At 37.8% G+C, this 26,791-nt stretch overlaps 1 protein-coding gene across 1 annotated transcript in view; it reads right to left on the bottom strand.

Annotated features, from left to right (window-relative positions):
• SLC44A5 (solute carrier family 44 member 5) overlaps window positions 1-26,791 on the bottom strand; it is a gene marked incomplete at both ends in the record, with an annotated part of 394,265 nt that overhangs the window by 93,540 nt on the left and 273,934 nt on the right. The window contains one exon of the mRNA XM_082863282.1: window positions 155-228. Within this exon, the coding sequence (XP_082719408.1) occupies window positions 155-228 (74 nt within the window). The remainder of the gene's footprint in view (window positions 1-154; window positions 229-26,791) is intronic.

Below are 26,791 nucleotides of genomic sequence, written 5' to 3'. Positions count from 1 at the left end.
CAATGAGTCCTGGTGAGGTACATTCCCTTCAGAAAATATAATAATCGATAATAAGAAGGATTTTGGAAGAAAATGATTAATGTTAAAAATGTGATATTGACTCAGTTATTTAATTAGCAAATGTTAAATATCTTCTATACCTGTATTTACTCACCCACAAGTCCTAAAAGAATGTAGGCAATAATGAACAGTATGAAGATCATGCAGCACAGCACATCTGTACAACTCCTAAAAACAAAAAGGAACAAAGAATTAAAAGCGTCCTTAGAAGATTCACATAGCATCCGTTTTCCTCCCTCTTATGGACTTAATGTGTCTCCCCCAATTCCCTATGTTGAAACCGAACCCCCAAGGTGATGGTATTAGAAGGCGTGTGTCGGGGGAGAATTAAAAGGGGTACAAAATAACTTATTGTTCACTGCAAAAAAATATAAGAAGGGAGAAAAAGACAATAACAACAGTGATATGCCATTTTATACCTAATAATTCTGAAAGGTAAATCAGATGCATTTCTGCAATCAAAGACTTTAGCAGCAGGGAGTGGTTATAGTTCCATGATTAAAGAAGTTTCCCCAGAGCTGTTAATATTTATTTTCTTGATTCTTTATTTGTAAAATGTTTTTAGAGGTTAGAGTACACCAACATCAAGAAACTTTTTTATTTGAAATTGTAATTTAAGCTATTTGATTTTCTTCATGCTTCCCAATACATGGTATAATAAAACAAATTAGCCATTTCCATTCCTCTCTCTCTCCATTATCTTTCTACATGCACATTTAAAGGGTACTATTATTAAATAAAGGATTGACTGCATAAGCTTTCTATGAGGAATGGAGTTGCAATTATTTGAACAACAATGTCTATAATGCATTAAAAAATGAAATGCGTCTAAATGGTAATTTTCCAGCTATTCTGAAAGCTGGATATTGTGAAATGAGGTTTAGAGAAAATTTAGCTCATAGAGACTTGGTTATTTTCTAAGGGATCACAAGTCAAACCAGTATCCAGTAGGATACTCAGGCTTTCAACTAAAGTATTTCCTATTTCTAATATTAAATTTTGTTCAGCTCCTAAGTGGTCTAGAAGGTCAAAACTATATCTTGAAAGTATGAAACAATACAATCATTCTTTCTTGAAACTTAATGAAGAATCTATTAGTAAAGAAAAAGATGGACCTATCTGATAGGATTAAAAGATGTGCATGAGAATTTCCATAGCAAAAACTTCTTGTTCTAGAGGCCATATGGATATGTTCCAGTCTTTTACCACAGGCAGGCGGAAGTTACATTCTATTTTTAGTGGTGGTAGTAATAATATTAACGAATGATAATTGTACAGTAACAGACACAGTAATACCTTACACATTGATAAATCCCTGTTTTACCTTTACTGCTCTCACATACATAACTTTGGTTTTTAGGGGTAATGAGGTAAGCTGACTTATGTAAGGTCCATGAGAGAGAGGTAGTTACAGAGGCAGACAAATATCTACGTCTCTGCTGCCTAACCTTTTTCATTTAGTGGTTATTCTAATAAGATTACAACTTTCTAGAAAGACTCCAAGTAGCCGTATCTAAAACTCCACACACATCCTTATTACTCTACCTCACAATAGGAAATGGATCCACCATAAGGAAAGCTAATCACAGTCAATTCAGAAACAAACTATCACTTGTTTAAGTCTAATTTCAACCCAGGAATTTTAAATTTCATTGGGACTGAAGAATTATGAGAATAATAAAAAGAGAAGAAAACAGGCACTCTAGTTTTCTTTGGTTAACAACCATTGAAGGGCTTCCCTGGTGGCGCAGTGGTTGAGAGTCCGCCTGCCGATGCAGGGGACACGGCTTCCTGCCCTGGTCCGGGAAGATCCCACGTGCCGTGGAGCGGGTGGGCCCGTGAGCCATGGCCGGTGAGCCTGCGCGTCCGGAGCCTGTGCTCCGCAACGGGAGAGGCCACAACAGTGAGAGTCCCGCGTACCGCAAAAAACAAAAAACAACCATTGAAGGCAAAACCTGGTGGGGGTGAGGAGAGGATCTGGCTCGTGTGCATTCTGACACATCCTACTCAAGATCAGGTTCTCATCCTGTCAGGGCAGTTGCTGAATAGCCTGATACCTAATAACGAATGCCTGCAGGTGAGGAACTAAAGGAGAGAAAACTAGAACAGTGGTATGTTTTTACTAGAAATCTTGAAGCTGTCAAAGCCCTGTGTGTAATGGTAACTACCAAGGAGACAGGGATGTAACCAGAAGCCCCAGCCAGGTTGGCCAGCATCCTGTAATATTATATCTATAATATGTTTATATCTACATAGTTACATTGTATATAATACATACTATAAAGCATGTTTATAATGACAATATCATATAGTATTATAATGTTTTCTCTTCATATTATGTAGTAAGCACAGAGAGAAGTAAACATACTAGAAAGATGAATAAAAGAAACTTAAAAACAGAGCACAAGGAAAGAAGCAGAAACACCCGCCCCCCAAAATTTCTAAAAAGTAAAACCCACAATCCTCAGCTACTGGCCCTAATGAATGGCATCAGTCAGGGTTTGGTTCCATGTGGAGTTTTACATTATGATTTCTCTTTCTTTTTGGTGCCAAGGACACACTACAGCCCCAGGGGCTACTGTGTACCCACACAACCTCTCTCTACCCCTTCCCCCAGCAGTCTCTCACCACAATGGGACAGCATTTCTCAGTAATTCACACCTTGAGATGTTTGGGGATTCTATTCTGGGACTAGGAAGGATAACGAATTCAAGTCCGCTTTGCTTTTCTGGAACTCTGCTTTAGAGAAATAGAAGCCGATACCCCATGGCCAGACTGGTTAATTTCATTTTATTTAAGCATGGAAAAATGTTGAACAAAGTGAAAATTATGGAAAATTCAAGAGTTTCAAAACATAGGAAAGCTTTTCTAGATGAAACATTCTTATTTCTGAAATTTTTCCTATAGTGATTTGATTCCCTTTGCTGTTTAAAATTTTTCTTTTAAAAATAGGTGTGTGTGTGTGTGTGTGTGTGTGTGTGTGTGCTTTCAGATAATTACAGTTATCTGTCATTTTTTTCCCCAGTAACTCATCTATTTCTCTCCACTTCCTCAGATACATTCCCTACTGGAAAAAAATCACTGCTTAGAAAGTTATTGGGAAATTGAATATGAAGAAAATATAAAATATAGCTTGGGCACCATTTTGGGAGTCAGGAACACAGCAGAAGCTTAATTCAAATTTTAGAAGTTATAGCACATCATCATTCTTTCTTTGATTTCAAGGTATCTTTACAATCCCAAGTATTCTGTAGAAAATGAGCTATTTTTTAAAAACCAAGTACTTAATTTGGATAATTTTTAATACTCTTAAGATAGCTATTGAGGTAACTGGGTGATACAAGCTCATGGTTTAAAATCATTCTTAATCATGTTCTAGCTAGCGGCCTGTCATAGCTGTACATTTTCCTCAGTTGGGTTCATTTTTACTTTTATAGTAAGAACCACTACTATAAGAACCACTGTACTAAACTAAAAATGGGTTGCATGCCACTGAGTTCTAGAAAGAAGATTAAATATACCTGAACCGTCTCCCCTACCCTCCCTCCAAATCAAAGTCCAATTTTTTCAAAACAAGCTGCTTACACTCACGTTATAAGAAAGTTATTCAAATTTTTATTCAGATTAAGCTGTCCTGGCATAAAAGTATTTTCAAAAGTTAAACTAGAAGTACCATTGCTATCTTATATCTATTTTTCCAAATTGCAATAAGAATAGGATCCCAATTATATAATCATTTGCAGATTTCCCTTTCCTTCCTATCTCTAACCCACAAGTACAGAATGCCTACAGTCACCTCAACTTGAAGCCTTGGGAGTTTCCTTTGACTTTCCCTTTTTCGTTGCTTATCTTTCATATTCAGTTGATAAGTTCTCTTGATTCCTTCTCTCTGATGTGTCTTTCATCCACCCCTTCCTTTCTATTCCTGCTGCCTGGACTTGGTCCACATTCTCTTAACCTCTCTTCAAACTACTACTGTGGTCCCTTAATTGGGCTCCTGCATGTAGTCCCTGCCTGATCCAAATCATTCTGCACATCACTGATATCACTGATAGGGGACAATGTCACTTTATTATTTAAAAATTGCAGTGCTTCTCCACCATCTGTTCAATAATTTCCAAATGCCTTAGCTTTATGTTTAAGAACCTACAGATTTAATCCTAGTTCAAGCCCCAGACTACCTTTCTAGCTTTTCTGCCTCTATTCATCTCAATGTGCTTCAACCAACTTGGACTTTTTCACTTATTGAATACACCATGAAATCTCCCTTGACCACACTCAGAGCTCTCTGCTCATGGTCCTTTTAGACTCATCCTCCTGGGACATCATATGTCCCAATTTGTATGAAACAGCCAGGGTTTACACCTATTTTCCCGGAGTAACAATTAGCAATATTCCCTTTTACTATGAAAAGTGCCCCAGTGTGGATCTCAACCCCATCTACTAAAATCCCATTCTTCATATGGTCGGATTCCCTTCCTCTTCTAGGGCTGAATAACATTCCATTGTATGTATATGTCATATTTTTTAACCTATTCATTTGTCAATGAACATTTAGGCTCTTTCCACATCTTAGCTATTGTGAATAGTGCTGCAGTGAACATGGGAGTGCAGATATGTCTTTGAGATCCTGATTTCAATTCTTTTGGACAAGGTGGATAAACCTAGAGGAACTTATGCTAAGTGAAGTAAGCCAATCACAGAAAGACAAATAACTGCAGGATTCTACTAATTTGAGATATCTAAAATAGTCAAACTCATAGAAAGTAGAATGGTGGTTGCCAGGGGCAGGAGAGAGAGGCAAATGGGGAGTTACTTATTCAATGGCAATAAGTTCCAAGTATGCAAGATGAATAAGTTCTAGAGAACTCTGGTACAACATTGTGCCTATATGTTTAACACTACTGTATTGGGCACTGAAAAATTTGTTAAGATGGGAGATCTCACATTAAGTGTTCTTACCACAATTTAAAAAAAACACATAGCATGGAAGACATGATAACCATGGCAAGGCTGCAATATATAGGAATATATTTGTTCAAGTTCATAAGTTATTTGCATTTAAAATTTTGCTATGAGTAAGCATAATACAGGTATTAAATATGTGATTGCAAATGTAAAACTTTTTTAACTTAAAAAAATTAAAGGGGGGACCTGCAAGATGGCAGAGGAGTAAGATGTGGAGATCGTCTTCCTCCCCACAAACATATCAAAAATAAATCTACATGTGGAACAACACCTGCTAAACACTGGCAGAAGACCTCAGACTTCCCAAAAGGAAAGAAACTCCTCACATACGTGGCCGTGTGGCTGACAGGATCTTGGTTCTCTGGCTGGGTGTTAGGCCTGGGCCTCTGAGGTGGGAGAGCCAACTTCAGGACACTGGACCACAAGACCTCCAGGTCCCACATAATATCAATCAGTGTGAGCTCTCCCAGAGAGCTCTGTCTCAATGCTAAGACCCAGCTCCACTGAACGACCAGCAAGCTCCAGTGCTGGACACCCCATGACAAACAACTAGCAAGACAGGAACACAATCCCACCCATTAGCAGAGAGGCTGACTAAAATCATACTAAGTTCACAGACACTCAAAAACACACCACCGGATGCACTCCTGCCCACCAGAAAGACAAGATCCAGACTCATCCACCAGAACACAGGCACCAGTACCCTCCACCAGGAAGCCTACATAACCCACTGAACCAACCTTACCTACTGGGGACAGACACCAAAAACAACAAGAAATATGAACCTGCAGCCTGCGAAAAGGAAACCCCAAACACAGTAAGTTAAGCAAAATGAGAAGACAAAGGAATACGCAGCAGATGAAGGAGCAAAGTAAAAACCCACCAGACCAAACAAATGAAGAGGAAATAGGCAATCTACATGAAAAAGAATTCAGAATAATGATAGTAAAGATGATGCAAAATATTGGAAATAGAATAGAGAAAATACAAGAAAGTTTTAACAAGAACCTAGAAGAACTAAAGAGCAAACCAACAGTAATGAACAACATAATAAAAGAAATTAAAAGTTCTCTAGAAGGAATCAATAGCAGAATAACTGAGGCAGAAGAACGGATAAGTGACTGGAAGACAAAATAGTGGAAATAACTACGGCAGACCAGAATAAAGAAAAAAGAATGAAAAGAATTGAGGACAGTCTCAGAGACATCTGGGACAACATTAAAGGCACCAACATTCAAATTACAGGGGTCCCAGAAGAAGAAGATAAAAAAAAACGGACTGAGAAAATATTAGAAGAGATTATAGTTGAAAACTTCCCTAAAACGGGAAAGGAAATAGTCAGTCAAGTACAGGAAGTGCAGAAAGTCCCATATAGGATAAATCCAAGGAGAAACACGCCGAGACACATAGTAATCAAAGTGACAAAAAATAAATAAAAAGAAAAAAATATTAAAAGCAGCAAGGGAAAAGCAACAAATAACATACAAGGGAATCCTCAGAAGGTTAACAGCTGATCTTTCAGCAGAAACTCTGCAAGCCAGAAGGGAATGGCAGGACATATTTAAAGTGATGAAAGGGAAAAACCTACAACCAAGATTACTCTACCCAAAAAAGATCTCATTCAGATTTCAGGGAGAAATTAAAACCTTTGCAGACAAGCAAAAGCTAAGAGAATTCAGCACCACCAACCAGCTTTACAACAAATGCTAAAGGAACTTCTCTAGGCAGGAAACACAAAAGAAGGAAAAGATCTACAATAACAAACCCAAAACAATTAAGAAAATGGTAATAGGAACATACATATCAATAACTACCTTAAATGTAAATGGATTAAATGCTCCAACCAAAAGACATAGACTGGATGAATGGATACAAAAACAAGACCCACACATATGCCTCCTACAAGAGACCCACTTCAGACCGAGGGACACATACAGACTGAAAGTGAGGGGATGGAAAAAGATATTCCACACAAATGGAAGTCAAAAGAAAGCTGGCATAGCAATTCTCATATCAGACAAAATAGACTTTAAAATAAAGACTATTAGAAGAGACAAAGAAGGACACGACATAATGATCAAGGGATCAATCCAAGAAGAAGAAATAACAATTGTAAATATTTATGGAACCAAAATAGGAGCACCTCAATACATAAGGCAAATACTATCAGCCATAAAAGGGGAAATCAACAGTAACACAATCATAGTAGGGGACTTAACACCCCACTTTCACCAATGGACAGATCATCCAAAATGAAAATAAATAAGGAAACACAAGCTTTAAATGATACATTAAACAAGATGGACTTAATTGATATTTATAGGACATTCCATCCAAAAACAAAAGAATACATTTTCTTCTCAACTGCTCATAGAACATTCTCCAGGACAGATCATATCTTGGGTGACAAACCAAGCCTTGGTAAATTTAAGAAAATTGAAATCGTATCAAGTATCCTTTCCGACCACAACGATATGAGACTAGATATCAATTACAGGAAAAAAATCTGTAAAAACTACAAACACATGGAGGCTCAACAATACACTACTAAATAACCAAGAGATCACTGAAGAAATCAAAAAATACCTAGAAACAAATGACAATGAAAACACGATGACCCAAAACTTATGGGATGCAGCAAAAGCAGTTCTAAGAGGGAAGTTTATAGCAATACAATCCCACCTCAAGAAACAAGAAACATCTCAAATAAACAATCTAAACTTACACCTAAAGCAATTACAGAAAGAGGAACAAAAAAACCCCAAAGTTAGCAGAAGGAAAGAAATCATAAAGATCACATCAGAAATGAAAAACAAATGAAGGAGACGATAGCAAAGATCAATAAAACTAAAAGTTGTTTCTTTGAGAAGATAAACAAAATTGATAGACCCTTAGCCAGACTCATCAAGAAAAAAAGGGAGAAGACTCAAATCAACAGAATTAGAAATGCAAAAGGAAAAGTAACAAAGGACACTACAGAAATACAAAGGATCATGAGATATTACTGCAAGCAATTATATGCCAATAAAATGGACAACCTGGAAGAAATGGACAATTCTTAGAAATACACAAACTTCTGTTCCTGAACCAGAAAAAAATAGAAAATACGAAAAGACCAATCATGAGCACTGAAATTGAAACTGTGATTAAAAGTCTTCCAACAAACAAAAGTCCAGGACCAGATGGCTTCACAGGCAAATTCTATCAAACATTTAATGAAGATCTAACACCTGTCCTTCTCAAACTCTTCCAAATTATAGCAGAGGTAGGACCACTCCCAAACTCATTCTACAAGGCCACCATTACCCTGATACCAAAATGAGACAAAGAAGTCATGAAAAAAAAAACTACAGGCCAACATCACTGATGAACATAGACGAAAAAATCCTCAGCAAAATACTAGCAAAAAGAATCCAACAGCACATGAAAGGGATCATACACCATGATCAAGTGGGGTTTATCTCAGGAATACAAGGATTCTTCAGTATACGCAAATCAATCAATGTGATACACTATATTAACAAATTGAAGAATAAAAACCATATGATCATCTCAATAGATGCAGGACATGCTTTTGACAAAATTCCACACCCATTTTTGATTAAAAAATACCTTTCAGAAATTAGGCATAGAGGGAACTTACCTCAACATAATAAAGGCCATATATAACAAACCCACAGCAAACATCGTTCTCAATGGTGAAAAACTGAAATGATTTCCACTAATATCAGGAACAAGACAAGGTTGCCCACTCTCACCACTATTATTCCACATAGTTTTGGAAGCTTTACCCATAGCAATCAGAGAAGAAAAAGAAAAAAAAGGAATACAAATTGGAAAAGAAGAAGTAAAACTGTCACTGTTTGCAGATGACATGATACTATACATAGAGAATCCTAAAGATGCTACCAGAAAACTACTAGAGCTAATCAATGAATTTGGTAAAGTAGCAGGATATAAAATTAATGCACAGAAATCCCTGGCATTCCTATACACTAATGATGAAAAATCTGAAAGAGAAATTAAGGGAACACTCTCATTTACCACTGAAACAAAAAGAATAAAATACCTAGGAATAAACCTACCTAAGGAGACAAAAGACCTGTATGCAGAAAATTATAAGACACTGATGAAAGAAATTAAAGATGATACAAACACATGGAGAGATATACCATGTTCTTGGTTTGGAAGAATCAACATTGTGAAAATTACTATACTACCCAAAGCAATCTACAGGTTCAATGCAATCCATATCAAACAACCAACGGGGGCTTCCCTGGTGGCGCAGTGGTTGAGAGTCCGCCTGCTGATGCAGGGGACACGGGTTCGTGCCCCAGTCCAGGAAGATCCCACGTGCCACGGAGCGGCTGGGCCCGTGAGCCATGGTCGCTGAGCCTGCCTGTCCGCAGCCTGTGCTCTGCAATGGGAGAGGCCACAACAGTGAGAGGCCCACGTACAACAACAACAACAAAAAAAAAAGACCTAAATGTAAGGCCAGACACTATAAAACACTAAGAGGAAAACAGGTAGAACACTCTATGACATAAATCACAGCAAGATCCTTTTTGACCCACCTCCTAAAGAAAGGGAAATAAAAACAAAAATAAACAAATGGGACCTAATGAAACTTAAAAGCTTTTGCACAGCAAAGGAAACCATAAACAAGATGAAAAGACAACCCTCAGAATGGGAGAAAATATTTGCCGACGAAGCAACTGACAAAGGATTAATCTCCAAAATATACAAGAAGCTTATACAAGCTCAATATCATAAAAGCAAACAACCGAATCCAAAAATGGGCAGAATACCTAAATAGACATTTCTCTAAAGAAGGTATACAGATGGCCAACAAACACATGAAACATCACTAACCATTAGAGAAATGCAAATCAAAACTACAGTGAGGTATATCACCTGACACCAGTCAGAATGGCCATCATCAAAAAAATCTACAAACAATAAATGCTGGAGAGGGTGTGGAGAAAAGGGAACCCTCCAGCGCTGTTGGTGGGAATGTAAACCAATACAGCCACGATGGAGAACAGTATGGAGGTTCCTTAAAAAACTAAAAATAGAACTGCCATATGACCCAGCAATCCCACTACTGTGCATATATACCCTGAGAAAACCATAATTCAAAAAGAGTCATGCACCACAGTGTTCACTGCAGCACAATTTACAATAGCCAGGACATGGAAGCAACCTAAGTGTCCATCGACAGATGAATGGATAAAGAAGATGTGGCACATATATACAATGGAATATTACCCAGCCATAAAAAAGAAAGAAAACTGAATTATTTCTAGGGAGGTGGATGGACCTAGAGACTGTTTTACAGAGTGAAGTAAGTCAGAAATAGAAAAACAAATACTGTTCGCTAACACATATATATGAAATCTAAAAAAAAAAAAAATATTGGTTCTGACGAACTAGATGCAGGAAAAGAATAAAGATGCAGATGTAGAGAATGGACTTGAGGACACAGGGAGGGGGAAGGGTAAGATGGGATGAAGTGAGAGTGTGGCATGGACATATATACACTACCAAATGTAAAACAGATAGCTAGTGGGAAGCAGCTGCATGGCAGAGGGAGATCAGCTTGGTGCTTTGTGACCACCTACAGGGGTGGGATAGGGAGGTTGGGAGGGAGATGCAAGAGGGAGGAGAAATGGGAATATATGTATATGTATAACTGATTCACTTTGTTATAAAGCAGAAACTAACAGACCACTGTAAAGCAATTAAACTCCAATAAAGATGTTAAAAATAAATAAATAAAGCAAATCCCCCATAAAAAATTAAAAAATCAAAATAAATGCCCCTGAATTGCAAAAAAAAAAAATTATAATCCCAACTTTCAAATAAGGTCAAATGTCACCTCCTTCATGCAGTTTTCAACTAAAACAGATCCCTCACATGTCTGTAGACTTACAGAAACTGTGTTTGTACATCTTTAAGGCAATTATCTTCCACCTATTATAATCTAGACGGGGGGGTGGCAAACTGCAGGCCAAGGGCCAAATCTGGCTTGCTGCCTACTTTTGTATAGCTTTTTGTGAACTAAGAATGGTTTTAACGTTTTAAAAATAGTTTTAGAAATCAAAAGAGTAATATTTTGTGATATAAGAATTACACAAGGGCTTCCCTGGTGGCGCAGTGGTTGGGAGTCCGCCTGCCGATGCAGGGAACATGGGTTCGTGCCCCGGTCTGGGAGGATCCCACATGCCGCGGAGCGGCTGGGCCCGTGAGCCATGGCCTCTGAGCCTGCTCGTCCGGAGCCTGTGCTCCGCAATGGGAGAGGCCACAGCAGTGAGAGGCCCGCGTACCAAAAAAAAAAAAAATTACACAAAATTCAAATCTCACTGTCCATAAATACAGACTTTTGGAGAATAGTTACACTGATTTACGTATGTATTGTCTATGGCTACTTTTGTGCCTCAATGGCTGAGTTGAGTAGTCACAATAGAAACCATCTGGCCTGCACAGCCTAAAATTAACTACCTGGACTTTTTTAGAAAACGTTTGCTGACCTCTGATCTAGGCCGTAATGCCCTCTGTGGCAGCATTTAGCATAGAGTGTTGCATGCTGCAGACATATGGCAATCTATGTCCCATGAATGATCAGTAAGACATCTCTGACAGGCTAATACATCATAAGCAGGCTCTGGTGACAATCAGAGTGCTATATTTCAAATTTCAGATCTCTTTTTTTGGTTGGCGTGGTGTGGGGTGAGGACTATTTGGTGAATGTGTTGTCTAAGGATTTAATTTTTTGGTTAAGCTTAAGCCTGTCCCCTAGATATTGCGTCTCCAGTAAAATAAATCATAGAAGAAAACCCATTAGATTCAGAGGTAATAAGAGAGTTTTATTTCTTAAGTTCATATTTCAGTTCTACACTAGTTCTTCTTTTCCTACAACTGTCATTCTGACTCCTTTTCAGGGACAGCTTTCTATCTTCATTCAGAAACTGATTCACTTACTAGTTTTCTTTCTTTGCGGCAGCTGAAATTCCAATGATATCAACCATTCTGAAAGGTCATTAATATCAAGCATTAGAGCAAGAATGGAAGTCTTATACATCATTATTCTCTGACAGATCATCCATTTGTGCCTAATGAGTCAGTTTAGGGACTGTCCACTGCCATGATTCCAGTCTGATGATCAGCTCTCATTTGAAAGTTCTTGGTGTCACCTGAGTACATCTGTTCCCTACATAGCTGCATTTATAACCCACAGTCTAGAAGCATTGCTCCTCTGAGGTTCTGCTGGCACCTTGCGTAATGCCATTAAGTCATCTGTTACCTCTTAGTTTCTTACTGCAGAAGTCTGTTCCAGAAAATAGAATGGCTGTTTCACTTCCCAGAGGCTTTATTAAAGGACAGTACATTCTGGGGCTCTCCTCCAAGCTTCACCGAGATGCACTTGGCAAACTGCAGAATGTGGCTTGGAATTAGATCATCTGTGTTGATGCTTAGTCAGCAGACTCAAAACATTTGGGGCTATTTGAGGGTAGAATTCTGTGTAAGTTAAAAAATACCTCTATTCCTCCGTTCTTCACTATTAATGGAGAATCTGGTGATTTGTGAGAGGAGCATTCTCTAGGCGTTTTGTTTGAAGGAGTTAATTGTAACTTTTCCCCTTGCTTCCAGCTTCTCTTTTTCCTGGACACATTGTCTAAAAGTTCTCTACTGTTCTGTTCCCACAGCTTTAGATTATACCATGTACCATTTGTGTGTGTGTGTGTGTCTGTGTGTGTGTGAGAGAGAGAGAGAGAAAGCTGAGGTTTCTACAAGCATATTAAAAAGTTAAAGATTATCTTGAAGAATTATATTGTTACGGAATCAAAAACTTAATAGGAAGGCACAATGAGCTTTTAATCACATGAACTAGTATTTTCAGGTGTTCAATCTAACTACAAGTGTTTTAAGTCTCTTAAAAAATAAATTAAGGGGTTTCCCTGGTGGCGCAGTGGTTGAGAGTCCGCCTGCCGATGCAGGGGACACGGGTTCGTGTCCCAGTCTGGGAAGATCCCACATGCCGTGGAGCGGCTGGGCCCGTGAGCCATGGCCGCTGGGCCTGCACGTCCGGAGCCTGTGCTCCGCAACAGGAGAGGCCACAACAGTGGGAGGCCCACATACCGCAAAAAAATATATATATATTAAGGATGACTTCAAGGTTATGTTTACCTTAAAAGATAATTTTGACACCCAATCATTGAGAAAAGAGTGTGAGTTTTATGGGATTATTCTTTTTTAGCACATTTTAAACTGTTGCTGAAAATGAAACATACCAAATAACATAATACCCTAAGAAATTATAGAATGATATTGATAATGTCTTTCGAATTGATTAGAACATTTAAGATGATATTTCAGTGTTGTACCTGCTTTACTTAGTTCTTTTGGATAACTGGATCTTAAAAGCTTCCCTATTCTCTATGGTTAATCTTTTCTTCTATACTGGTTGTACTTGGGTTTCCATTGTCTTAAGAGAGTAGCTTTAACTGGTTGTAATTTATATTTTCTATTTGTAAACTGGAAATAAAACCTCATTTTTATATAGAGAAGTTTAAGTGATGTCTATATAAATGTCTCTTTTGTTTAAAATGAAACAAGGTCAGACAAAAATTGATCTTACTATGTTATTCATCATCTTTGTAAAACTTGCATAGTATCCAAGAATCTGTCAGTGGGAGGAAACCACTCAGAAAATTGCTAGTAAAATCAGAACTGAATCATAGTTATTGCCCATATTACAGCTGGCATTGTGGACCAAAGGTACCATCAGAGAGGTGCTAGGAGAACCAGCTGAGAACAGCCTTGGGAATTAGTCCATAAATTTACAGGGAATCCCTATCAGTTCAAAAGGCTCATTAATCTTCTTGGAATAGGTTAGCATCCTTCTACATAGAAACACATAGTAGTAAGTGCTCAAAAATATTTGTTTAAACAATGAACTTCTGGAAATTCTCATGACTTGTATAGCGACAAAAATTCTGCTGTTAAATTTTTTTAAAAAGCATGCTTCTTAAAATCATATGATAAATATCAATAGTGAATATTTTTAGTAATCAAAGGCCTGCACATGAAAATGAAAAGATTACTATTTGTCACCCAAAATTTTAATAATAAAAAAATTACCTACAGAAGATGGGCACTTTAGAAAATTACATGCCCTTTGATCTAATAATTCCTTTTCTAGTAATTTATAGCATGGAAATATGTATAGAAGAAGCAATAATTTATTTATATGGATTTAAAACACTGATTTTGGGCTTCCCTGGTGGTGCAGTGGTTGAGAGTCCGCCTGCCGATGCAGGGGATACGGGTTCGTGCCCCGGTCCTGGAAGATCCCACGTGCCGCGGAGCGGCTGGGCCCGTGAGCTATGGCTGCTGAGCCTGCGCATCTGGAGCCTGTGCTCCGCAACGGGAGAGGCCACAACAGTGAGAGGCCCGCGTACCACAAAAAAACACAAAAGAACACACTGATTTAAATCATACATGTAGAAAACAATGTTTCTCCATCATAACTTTTTTTTACTTAGAATTTGTTTTGGCAATAATTTCAGTTTTTAGAGGAAAACAACAAATGCAACATGACATATTGGGCTTAAGTGATATCTAGCATTACAGCACTTGTATGTTGTCGGTAAATCTTTACTGTGAAATGAGAGGTCTTTGCTGATTTTAGGAAAAAAATTAACAATTTGTGAGATGGTATAATAAGGGATGGTATGTTTTCATTTGTTCAAAGCAAAGAAGCATAGGCATTCAACACATGTCTACTGAATAAATGAGTGAAAGTGTTACTTGAACATTAGACATTAAAATACTGTAGACATTTAAAAAATGTATAAAAATGCTGTGTCGCTCTGCTTTTAAATTATTCAGCAAAATGGGAAATTCCAACCATTTGTCTAGAGCCTGAAGTAGTATATGAATTGCTCATTCTTTTCTGTAAATATTTGCGAATACATTTTATTCTACAAGCTGTTTGTTCTATAATAAAGCATTACTAGTAAGAATAGGGTCATTGTTGTTAACTTTAAAGGGGACTTAATTAAACTTTTTAGGGTTTTTAAGGTAAAACTAAATGGTTATTGATTTGCACTTACTAAATACAGTCTCTGTGTAATCCAGTTTAAATCTGAACCTAACTGTATCAGTTAAAAATGTGTTCAGTTGCAAATACCAGAAAACTTATGTTAGAAACAGTGGCTTAAATTCCAAAGAACTTGTTTCATACAAGAAGTCCTGCGGTTGGCAGACCTGGGCTAGTGTGGCATGTCATTCAGTGATGCCATTAGGGACCTAACTCATTTCCTCTTTCTGCCCCTTCATCCTTAGCTTGTAGACATTTATTTTCATGCTTGTACCTCATATCACAAGTTGACTGCTGCACTCAAGACACCTGAATCACTTCAATAAAGCTTTGTCTTTTTATTCACAAAAGAAGGTCCCTTCTAGAAGACTTGCCCTTGAGCTCATTGGCTTGAACTGTGTCTCATGGCCAACCCTGCCTGGAAGGTGGTTAGCATAACTGAATGCTTGGTTTTTCAGCTTCTATAGTAGAAGAGGCAAGGGAGAAGATGGTTTGGAATGGATATTCAGGGAGACAACTTACAGAATATACTACAGCTACTAGTGAGATTTAAACAATCATAAAAAATAATATTATTTGTTCTAATAATTTTTAGTCAACCCAAATGGATTATACCAAAGAATGTGTGTTTTTCTTTGAGACTACTTTTTTTTCCCTGAAGGATATATATATATATTTTTTAACATCTTTATTAGTGTATAATTGCTTTAAAATGGTGTTAGTTTCTGCTTTATAACAAAGGGAATCAGCTATACATATACATATATCCCCATATCTCCTCCCTCTTGCATCGCCCTCCCACCCTCCCTATCTCACCCCTCTAGGTGGTCACAAAGCACCGAGCTGATCTCCCTGTGCTACGTGGCTGCTTCCAACTAGCTATCTAATTTACATTTGGTAGTATATATATGTCCGTGCCACTCTCTCACTTCGTCCCAGCTTACCCTTCCCCCTCCCTGTGTCCTCAAGTCCATTCTCTAGTAGGTCTGCATCTTTATTCCTATCCTGCCCCTAGGTTCTTCATAACCACTTTTTTTTTAGATTCCATATATATGTGTTAGCATACGGTACTTGATTTTCTCTTTCTGCCTTACTTCACTCTGTGACACACTCTAGGTCCATCCACCTCACTACAAATAACTCAATTTTGCTTCTTTTATGGCTGAGTAATATTCCATTGTATATATGTGCCACACCTTCTTTATCCATTCGTCTGTTGATGGACACTTATTAAATATTAAACATATTTTGTAAGTTTAACATAGGAAAACAGAATATTGTATATTCTCACAGAATTTAAGAAGTGAAACTGAGATTCATTTCCCAGCAAAGCATATTCTAGAGCTGATATCAGTAACAGCAAAATAGGAAGTTATAACACCATATCTGTGGCTAATTTTACATTTCATATTCAATCAATTAATTCTTGACATCCATGTTCAATGGAAGGGAGTTTGAAATTTAAATCCAGCTATAGTAAACATATGCAACTGCAGTTTTCCTAAGCTGAATATTGAAATACAAATTTCCCCTAATTCATGTGTATATATATATATTTTATATTGCCTATACTATATAATTCCATAGAATATCTTGAAATTATTATTTTAGTTTGGGATCCAGTATTTGTTTGGGAGCTAATATTTATTCCGTTTTCTTTACATACACATTTTATATGGGCTAAAATATTAATTAATTTTTAAACATCTTTATTATAGTATAATTGCTTTAACAGTGGTGTGTCAGTTTCTGCTTTATAACAAAGTGAATCAGTGATACATATACATATGTCTCTATATCTCTTCCCTCTTGCATCTCCCTCCCTCCCACCCTCCCTATCCCACCCCTCTAGATGGTCACAAAGCACTGAGCAGATCTCCCTGTGCTATGAGGCTGCTTCCCACTAGCTATTTTACGTTTGGTACTGTACATATGTCCATGCCACTCTCTCACTTTGTCCCAGCTTACCCTTCCCCCCTCCCCATATCCTCAAGTCCATTCTCTAGTAGGTCTGCATCTTTATTCCCATCCTGCCCCTAAGTTCTTCTGACCATTTTCTCTCTCTCTTTTTTCTTTTTTTTTTTTTCAGATTCCATATATATGTGTTAACATACGGTATTTGAAAAACGGGAGCTGGAAGAATCAGGGCCCCAGACTTCAGACTATACTACAAAGCTACAGTAGTCAAGAGAGTATGGAACTGGCACAAAACCAGAAATACAGATCAATGGAACAGGATAGAAAGCCCAGAGATAAACCCATGCACATATGGTCACCTTATCTTTGATAAAGAAGGCAAGAATATACAGTGGAGAAAAGACAACCTCTTCAATAAGTGGTGCTGGGAAAACTGGACAGCAACATGTAAAAGAATGAAATTAGAACACTCCCTAACACCATACACAAAAATAAACTCAAAGTGGATTAAAGACCTAAATGTAAGGCCAGAAACCATCAAACTCTTAGAGGAAAACATAGGCAGAACACTCTATGACATAAATCACAGCAAGATCCTTTTTGACCCACCTCCTAGAGAAAGGGAAATAAAAAGAAAAATAAACAAATGGGACCTAATGAAACTTCAAAGCTTTTGTACAGCAAAGGAAACCATAAACAAAATGAAAAGACAACCCTCAGAATGGGAGAAAATATTTGCAAATGAAGCAACTGACAAAGGATTAATCTCTAAAACATACAAGCAACTCTTGTAGCTCAATATCAAAAAAACAAACAACCCAATCCAAAAATGGGCAGAAGACCTAAATAGACATTTCTCCAAAGAAGATATACAGGTGGCCAACACATATGTGAAAAGGTGTTCAACACATCACTAATCATCAAGGAAATGCAAACCAAAATCACAATGAATTATCACCTCATATCTATTAGAATGGCTACCATCAAAAGGGCAAAAATAAGTATAAGAACAAAGGTGCAAAACTAAGTATGGCTGATGGGGATGAGAAAGAGACCAGGCTAACTAGAATTCTTATTCAGTACAAATTATAAAACAGACCAGATTAGTATTACAGAGCTAAAAAAATTAACCCGTTCTTTTATTTTCATAATATTTATTTGGTACCTATTCTGTACCAGGTACTGTAGTACATACTATAAATACAGTAGTGAGCCAGACAGATAAGGTGCCTTCTCTCATGAAGCTCACTATTTAGTGTGGGGAGCTAGCAATTAATAAGTAAAGGTCAACACATAAAATAATGACAGATTGTGTGGTAGTGACAGAAGTGCTAGGAAGGAAACAAACATGATACTATGAAAGAGTATAATAAGGACACTATGAAAGAGTAGGGAAGGATTCTCTAAAAAGGTGGTGGGTACCATACTTTTTTGATTAAAATTCACATGGAACCACAAAAGACCTTGAATGGTCAAAGCAATCTTGAGAAAGAACAAAGCTGGAGGAATTATACTTCCTGATTTCAAACTATACCATTACCAAGCTATAGTAATCAAAACAGTATGGTGTTGGCATAAAAACAGACATATACATAAATGGAGCAGAACTGAGAGCCCAGAAATAACCCCCCAAATCAATGGTCAACAAATATCTGACAAGGGAGCCAATACTACTCAGTGAGGAAAGGAGAGCCTCTTCAATGAATGGTGTTGGGAAAATGAAATAACCACATACAAAAAAGTGAAATTCGATCCCTGTCTTACACCACTCACAAAAATTAACTCAAAGTGGATTAAAAACTTAAATGTGGGACCTGAAACTGTAGAACTCCTAAAAGAAAACATAAGGAAAATAGCTCCTTGACACTGGTCTTAGCAACAATTTTTTAGATATAACATCAAAAGCACAAGCAACAAAGGCAAAAATAAGTGGGACTACATCGTACTGAAAACCTTCCCCACAGCAAATGAAACCATCATGAGATGAAAAGGAAACCTACAGAATATGAGAAAATATTTGAAAATCATATATTTGATATGGGATTAACATCCAAAAAATATAGAGAACTCATACAGTTCAAAAGCAAATCCAAACAATCCAATTAAAAATGAGCAGAGGATCTAAGTAGACATTTTTCCAAAGAAGATATACAGGTGGCCAACACATATGTGAAAAGGTGTTCAACACATCACTAATCATCAAGGAAATGCAAACCAAAATCACAATGAATTATCACCTCATATCTATTAGAATGGCTACCATCAAAAGGGCAAGAGAAAAGTGTTTTCAAGGATTTGAAGAAAAGGGACCCCTTGTGCATTGTTGGTGGGGATGTAAATTGTGCAGCCACTATGGAAAACAGTATGGAGGTTCTTCAAAATATTAAAAAAAGAACTATCATATGATTCAGCAATCTCACTTCTGGGTATGTATCCAAAGGAAATGAGACAGACAGGATCTTAAAGAGATATCTGCACTCTCATGTTCATTGTAGTATCATTCATACTAGCCAAGACATGGAAACAACCTGTCAGTTGAATTAATGGATAAAGATATGGTATAATTCGATACAATAGAATATTATTCAGCCATCAGAAAGAAGGAAAACCTGCCATTTTTTTCAACATGTATGGAGCTTGAGGACATGATGCTAAGTGAGATTAAGTCAGATAGAGTAAGACAAATACTGTATGATATCACTTGCATATGTAATTTAAAGAAGTTGAACTCTTGGAAACCAAGTAGAATGGAGGTTACTGAGGGCTGTGGGTGTGGGGAATGGGGAGATGATGGCCAAAAAGTACAACTTGCAGTTAGAAAATGAAAAAGTTCTAGAGATCAATGTATAGCATAGTGATTATAGTCAACAATACTGCATTATATACTTCAAAGTTCCTAAGAGACTAGCCTTAAATGCTCTTATCACAAGAAAGAAACAGTAATTGTGTGATAGGATGGAGGTATTAGCTAACACTTCAGTGGTAATCATTTTACAACATTTAAGTGTATCAAATCAACACATTAGACTTATACAATGTCATATATAAATTATATCTCTCTTTTTTCTTTAATAAATTTATTTATTTGCTTGTTTTTTATTTTTGGCTGTGTTGGGTCCTCCTTGCTGTGCATGAGCCTTCTCCAGCTGCAGCGAATGGGGGCCACTCTTCACTGCAGCGCATGGGCCTCCCATCGCCGTGGCCTCCCCTGCTGCAAAGCACGGAGGTCCAGGAGCGCGGGCTTTAGTAGCTGCAGCATGCAGGCTCAGTAGTTGTGGCTCACGGGCTTAGCTGCTCGGCGGCATGTGGGATCTTCCTGGACCAGGGCTCGAACCCACGTCCCCTGAATTGGCGGGCAGATTCCTAACCACTGCACCACCAGGGAAGGCCCCAGTTATATCTCAATAAAGCTGGATTGAAAAAATAAAGAGGTGGTGGGCGTTGTGTTTTAGGCAGAAGAAACAACAAATGCAAAGGCCCTGAGGGCAGATGAGACCAGGATTGCCCTGGGAACTGACAGATGGTCAATATGAACAAAACACAGAGGAGATTGTGTCCACCTAGAGGGGTGGGATAGGGAGGGTGGGAGGGAGACACAAGAGGGAGGGGATATGGGGATATATGTATACGTATAGCTGATTTACTTTGTTATACAGCAGAAACTAACACACCATTGTATAGCAATTATACTCCAATAAAGATGTTAAAATAAAAAAAAAAACCACAGAGGAGAAAGGGAGATAGCAGTACAAGAGGAGGGTGGTACAGCAGAATGACTGACTAGTCCTCAGTTTGAACTTGTTCATCAAGGGAATCCACAGTTACAGTATTTTATATGTTTAAGGACTTGACAGTTCATGACTCATTTTGACGTATATTATCTCATTTGGATTGTTACAACAACTCTGTAAAGTTGACACAGAGCTGTTACTGACACATCATTTTACAAATTAGGTAACTACTGACTACAATTTCAGTTTATTTTCAACTGAAAGTTCTTGAATAGAGTAGTAATATACCAAAAGCAGTACCTTAGCTAGATATATTTGGCACCAGAATGGAGAACAAATTGGAATGAAGTATGTGGTAAGTGCAGAAGGATGAGTTAGGGAAATGAGGGCTGAAATAGGATGGTGGCAAGACAGAAGAGAATGAAATAGGGCCAGTTCTGCTTCATCAGCATCACTGGTCTCCCAAGAACATCTGTTTTCCTGGGTCGCCAGGATACTGTGAAGATAAATGCCACAGCACGGAGAGAGTTTAGGACTCCACAAAGACTCTTCATAGACTGGAATAGATGTGAATGAATTTCTCCCTAATGGTTTCTAACACAGAAGGAGAAAGGGATGCTCACAAATCTTTGAGCAACAAATCTTATATTTATCTCTCCTATGGTCTTCAAAGCACTCCGTTCCACTTTTCTATTATATCAACTTGATAAAAGTATATTTTCTCTGAGCTTTGGGAGATCAAAGATCTTATTTTTCAGTTTACTGCTGTGAATGTGGTTAGGTAACATCTGTCTTTTCTGTAACAGACATAAAGGGTTGCTCTATTGTTGGTTTTAATCCCCAAGGGCCACACCAAAAGAGAGCTGGCCTTGAACGCTCCTAGGTGTGGATGTCCATTATTAACAACCTATGTGACAAGTTATTGAACTGTGTTGTCTCTAGCTCTTGTCAATTGCATGTAAGCGGGCAAAGACAGGGTAAAGGACAAGGATGCAAAGAGAAAAGTGACAACTGAAGGCAAGAAAAAACCAAGAGAAAAATAAGCTGGAAAGGGATTTAAGGAAGAAAAAAATGAGAGGAAGGAGTAGGCTCCTGATTAAAATCAGAAGAATCAAGGTAAAGGTTGAAAAGGAAAAAGAGAAAAAAATCAGAGAAACAGGATCAAGAAAAATGTAGAGAAAGAACTGTTATGGTATAAGAAAAGGAAAACAAAGTATACAAAGGTCATACACGAGAAAGTTTACTGAAATCTGTTTGAGTTTGAAGAAAATCTAAAAGCAGATACACACATCCAATTATAAAATTAGTATTTCATATTCTGTGAAAGGAGGTAATGAGGTGGGTGATGGTTATTAAATAACCTGAAATTTAATTTCCCTACTTTTAATTTTTAGTTTAAGTAATTCTAACAATCAAATAATAAAGGTTGTACACCAGAGAAAAGTTTAAGGACATTTGTTCTTTGTATCTATTGTTCCCCTCGTTTTAAAACACTTATAGATAATTCCTTTCTAATACAACTATTATCTGTCAGTTACCTACAAGCCACTCAACAAACCTAATATGTCTCTTTCTGCCTCTCGTATTAATACACTTGGCAAGCCTACCAAAACTTCATGTCTGTGCAGGCTAGTCCCAGAAGAGTCACAGTTAGGACAACCTCCAATCTAATGCTAATTAACGCTGGATAACAGGAAACATGCCAGCATTATCGTTCATACTTCTCTGGGAAAGCTGTGTGTGTTCAGTAGCTCTTTGTTTCAAAGGCTGGAAGATTTTCAGACTTTCACCCTTACTTTATCTTTTAGTTCCTGGATAAATGTGCCAGAGTGTGTGGAGAAGCAGCCTGTCTTTAGATTTCAATCAACTCTAGGGTTGCAGTAGCAGCAATAACAGCACCTGAGATACTCCCTAAAGACTTACGAAGGCCAAAATGAAATATGCTGGGCACAAAAAAGGCTTGAGTTTACTTAAACTAATGCAAATATTTGAGACGATAACTGGGAATCCTAAGACTGTCTTAGCAATCATCAAATAACTCTGAACCATCCCAGATTCTTGATCATCACTTCTGTTGAGCTCAATGGTAGCTTTTCTGAATTTTGATCCATCAAATTGATCTTAAATTTAGACAGCAAATTACTAGTATTGCTTCATCTTAGTTTGTGTTCACTAAGAGCTTTTCTGGAAGAATAAAGTAGCTGAACTGCAGCTTTTAATCATTCTTCCCTGCTTCACCATGCTGCAAACAGAATCAAATTCTGGGAAATTAGGTGCTATCTAAAGTTGTCTATCTGGCAAGTCTCTTAACAACCCCTTTAACTTAGTTTCCAGCACAAAGTTATTATTTCTATCCACAACACAGTGCTGAGTGTAGAAGATGAATTATGCAACATTTGTTAGAGGATTTGTGGGGTTTTTTGGCCACGCCATGCAGCATATGGGCTCTTAGTTCCCCGACCAGGGATGGAACCTGTGCCCCTTGCAATGGAAGCACAGAGTCTTAACCACTGGACCACCAGCGAGGTCTCTATGCAACATTTGTAAAGCATGTAGAACTCCCCATAGAAAAGGGTGAGTTTGGAGTGTGTTCTGTGAATGTATGTTTAGAAAGGCACAAGGAGAAGCAGAAAACTGGAACTTTGACATAAATGAACTATAAATTATTACCACCATTATATATAAATCCATATACAAAACTTAAATTCAAAAAAAAAAAAGGCTTGGGACTGGAAAGAGTTTATACCAGTCTAAAATATCTTCGTTTTCCTAGTATCTAGAGTCTGAACTCTCCCAATAATATTTAATATTAGTTCTCATTTTACTAAGCAGAACACTACAATACATGATATACTTTCAGTGCACCCCCAAACATGAATTTCCCAGGAAAACATAATTATTAATGGCTCCATCCTTAAAATCCTCTCTCACGTGGTCTTCCAGAAAAACTCTTTCGCATGCATACCTCTTTCAACTCTCTGCTCCTTCTCAGTCTTTCTTCATGGACTCTTCTTTGTCTGCCTTCATCTTAGTGTTGGCATAATCTCAGTGTTCTCTTGTGATCCAGCTCATCTTTCAATTCTATGTGCTTATCTAAGGGGGTCTCATCTGTATCATCGTTTCCAAGGCTTCAGCCAGGAAGAGCCTTCACCTTTCTCCTGAGTGCTAGCCCCTTATTTTTAAATTCAAATGTCCAAAATTGAATTTACTATCTATTGCTCCCAGAGGTCTAAAAATTTGCTCTTTTCCTTATCTGTTTCTATCTACTATCCACTCTTTCACTCCAACTACAAATCCTGCCATTCTCGACTCCTCTCTCATCCTCCACATCTGCTTGATTGACAAGTCCTAAAATTCTCCATCCTACAATATTCTGTGTCTTTCTCTCCAATCTCACTGCCACTGTCTAAGCGGAAGCCTCATTATCTCTTATCTGGACTGATACCACAGTCTCCAAACAGCATCTTGCTCTCGCTGACCCATCAACCACACTTCATAAAATACAGAACTTGACATATAAGTCCATCGGCAAAACCTTTTAAGATTCTCAATTGCTTACAAAATAAAATCTAGACTCCTTAATCTGGCCCCTACTAAGCTGCTCAAAATTACTTTCCATCCTCTATCCACTCTCACAAATAACCCCCGCTCTCTCAAATCTTAGTGGCTTTATATTTGGCTGAACTATATGAAATTGCTGATATTTAAATGATTTTGACATAAAAATGGCAATTTCATATGGCTCAACTAATAATGCCTTTTGTCTCTGGCTTGAATGCTCTTTCACTCTTACTACCTGTCAAAACATCAAGACTCATCTTAACTGTTGCCTCCTTTGGGAAGTAATCACTGACCACACTAGGCTAAAGAACTGTTCCCTCCTCTGTGCTCCCTAACCACTTTGTCATATCTCTGTCACAGCACTGTGTTTTCATTATTTGTACATACTTGTCTCTGCCGCTGGAATATGGGAAACTTGAGGGTAGGTAGAACCAAGGATGTAATTATCTCTGTATCTTTACTTCTAGTACAATGTCTAACTAGGAGTTAATAAATATTTGTTGAATGAAAGATTAAATTTCCTTCTGAAGTTGCCATACAAAGGAGCTGATATATTTTTTGGTTAAAAATGAGAGGTGGGTTAGTATTATGCTTTAATACATTGTATCACTAGAATATCTCTTTCGCCTTTTTATATCACCTTCCCCCTTTTGCTTCTTACTAGCTATGTATTTGTTTTGGGTTTTTTTTAAACATCTTTATTGGGTATAATTGCTTTACATTGTTGTGTTAGGTGCTGCTGTATAACAAAGTGAATCAGCTATATGTATACATATATTTTCACATCCCCTCCCTCTTGTGTCTCCCTCCCCCACTCCATCCCACCCCTCTAGGTGGTCACAAAGCACCGAGCTGATCTCCCTGTGTTATACAGCTGCTTCCCACTAGCTATCTATTTTACATTTGGTAGTATATATATGTCCATGCCACTCTCTCCCTTCGTCCCAGCCTCCCTGTCCCCCCGTGTCCTCAAATCCATTCTCTACGCCTGCATCTTTATTCCTGTCCTGCCCCTAGGTTCATCACCATTTTTTTTTTAGATTCCATATATAAGTGTTAGCATATGGTATTTGTTTTTCTCTTTCTGACTTACTTCACTCTGTATGACAGACTCTAGGTCCATCCACCTCACTACAAATAACTCAATTTCGTTTCTTTTTATGGCTGAGTAATATTCCATTGTATATATGTGCCACATCTTCTTTATCCATTCATCTGTCAGTGGACATATAGGTTGCTTCCATGTCCTGGCTATTGTAAATAGAGCTGCAATGAACATTGGGGTACATGACTCTTTTTGAATTATGGTTTTCTCAGGGTATATGCACAGTAGTGGGATTGCTGGGTCGTATGGTAGTTCTATTTTTAGCTTTTTAAGGAACCTCCATACTGTTCTCCATAGTGGCTGTATCAATTTACATTCCCACCAGCAGTGCAGGAGGGTTCCCTTTTCTCCACACCAGATGGATTTAATACAGCTACAAAAGATATGATTATATGCTACCGGAGCATATGGTCACCATGAGCTCTGCTATGCACATGTAACCCACATGTAACGTCCAATCAGCAAAGCTCCAGGAGGCAGCAAGCAGACAGGTATCAGCCACAAGGTAAAGATTTCCTAAGCAAATCCTAAGATGGTTTCTGGTAACATTAAAACCAAAATTGTTTTCTACCCACCGAAAAACATGGCAATCAATGAAACCCCTCCCTGAAAATGCATGGAGGACATTCATAGAAACTGCAAAATGTACAGGAGGCATTTTATAGCAGATATTTTTGCAGAGCTTATTTATGTTGAAAGGAGCTGCAGTTCCAGAATTTTATAAATTTGCAGAGTTAGTGATTAAGAAAATCCCAAGAGCAATAGAAATAGAAGAGATGAAGCCTGTTATTTTAAAGACTGGATTTTATATATGACTAGAATATTAGATATTCAAAAAGTATGATTTTCGACTGAGAGACTGTGAATGCTCCAATTTTTCAATCATCTCTGATAACAGGAAGATGTCTACTTAGCTTGGATTAATCTAGGTACAAACAGGATATGCATATCACAAGCAGATCACTGAGAGACCCAGGAAGGACCAGGACCACAGAAGGGCTTAGACATTGGAAGGACTCAAACCAGAACTAGGACAGACTCTTCACCAAACAATTTCCCCCACCTATTAGCAAAACCAACTGGGAATTAATACCAGAATCATAGTGTTTGATGCCTACATATTACTGGTTGCTGAAACTGATCAAAAGTACTTGGAAAATTATACACTAAGTAACACACATAGTTGTGTTCCATCACTTATTCTCAATATTTCTGTAGTTGTCATAAAATGCCTTTCAAACACGATTAAGAATAGAGTCTTAAACAAGGGAGATGCATCCATCATTTAAAAATGCTACCCTGGTAGACAAAGTGAGCATCCCAGGTGTCTTAGTCAGCTTGGGATGC

Source organism: Leucopleurus acutus (genome assembly GCF_964270905.1).
Source record: "Leucopleurus acutus genome assembly, chromosome: 2".
Classification (NCBI taxonomy): domain Eukaryota; kingdom Metazoa; phylum Chordata; class Mammalia; order Artiodactyla; family Delphinidae; genus Leucopleurus; species Leucopleurus acutus.
This window is presented reverse-complemented; position numbering and strand designations above follow the sequence as displayed.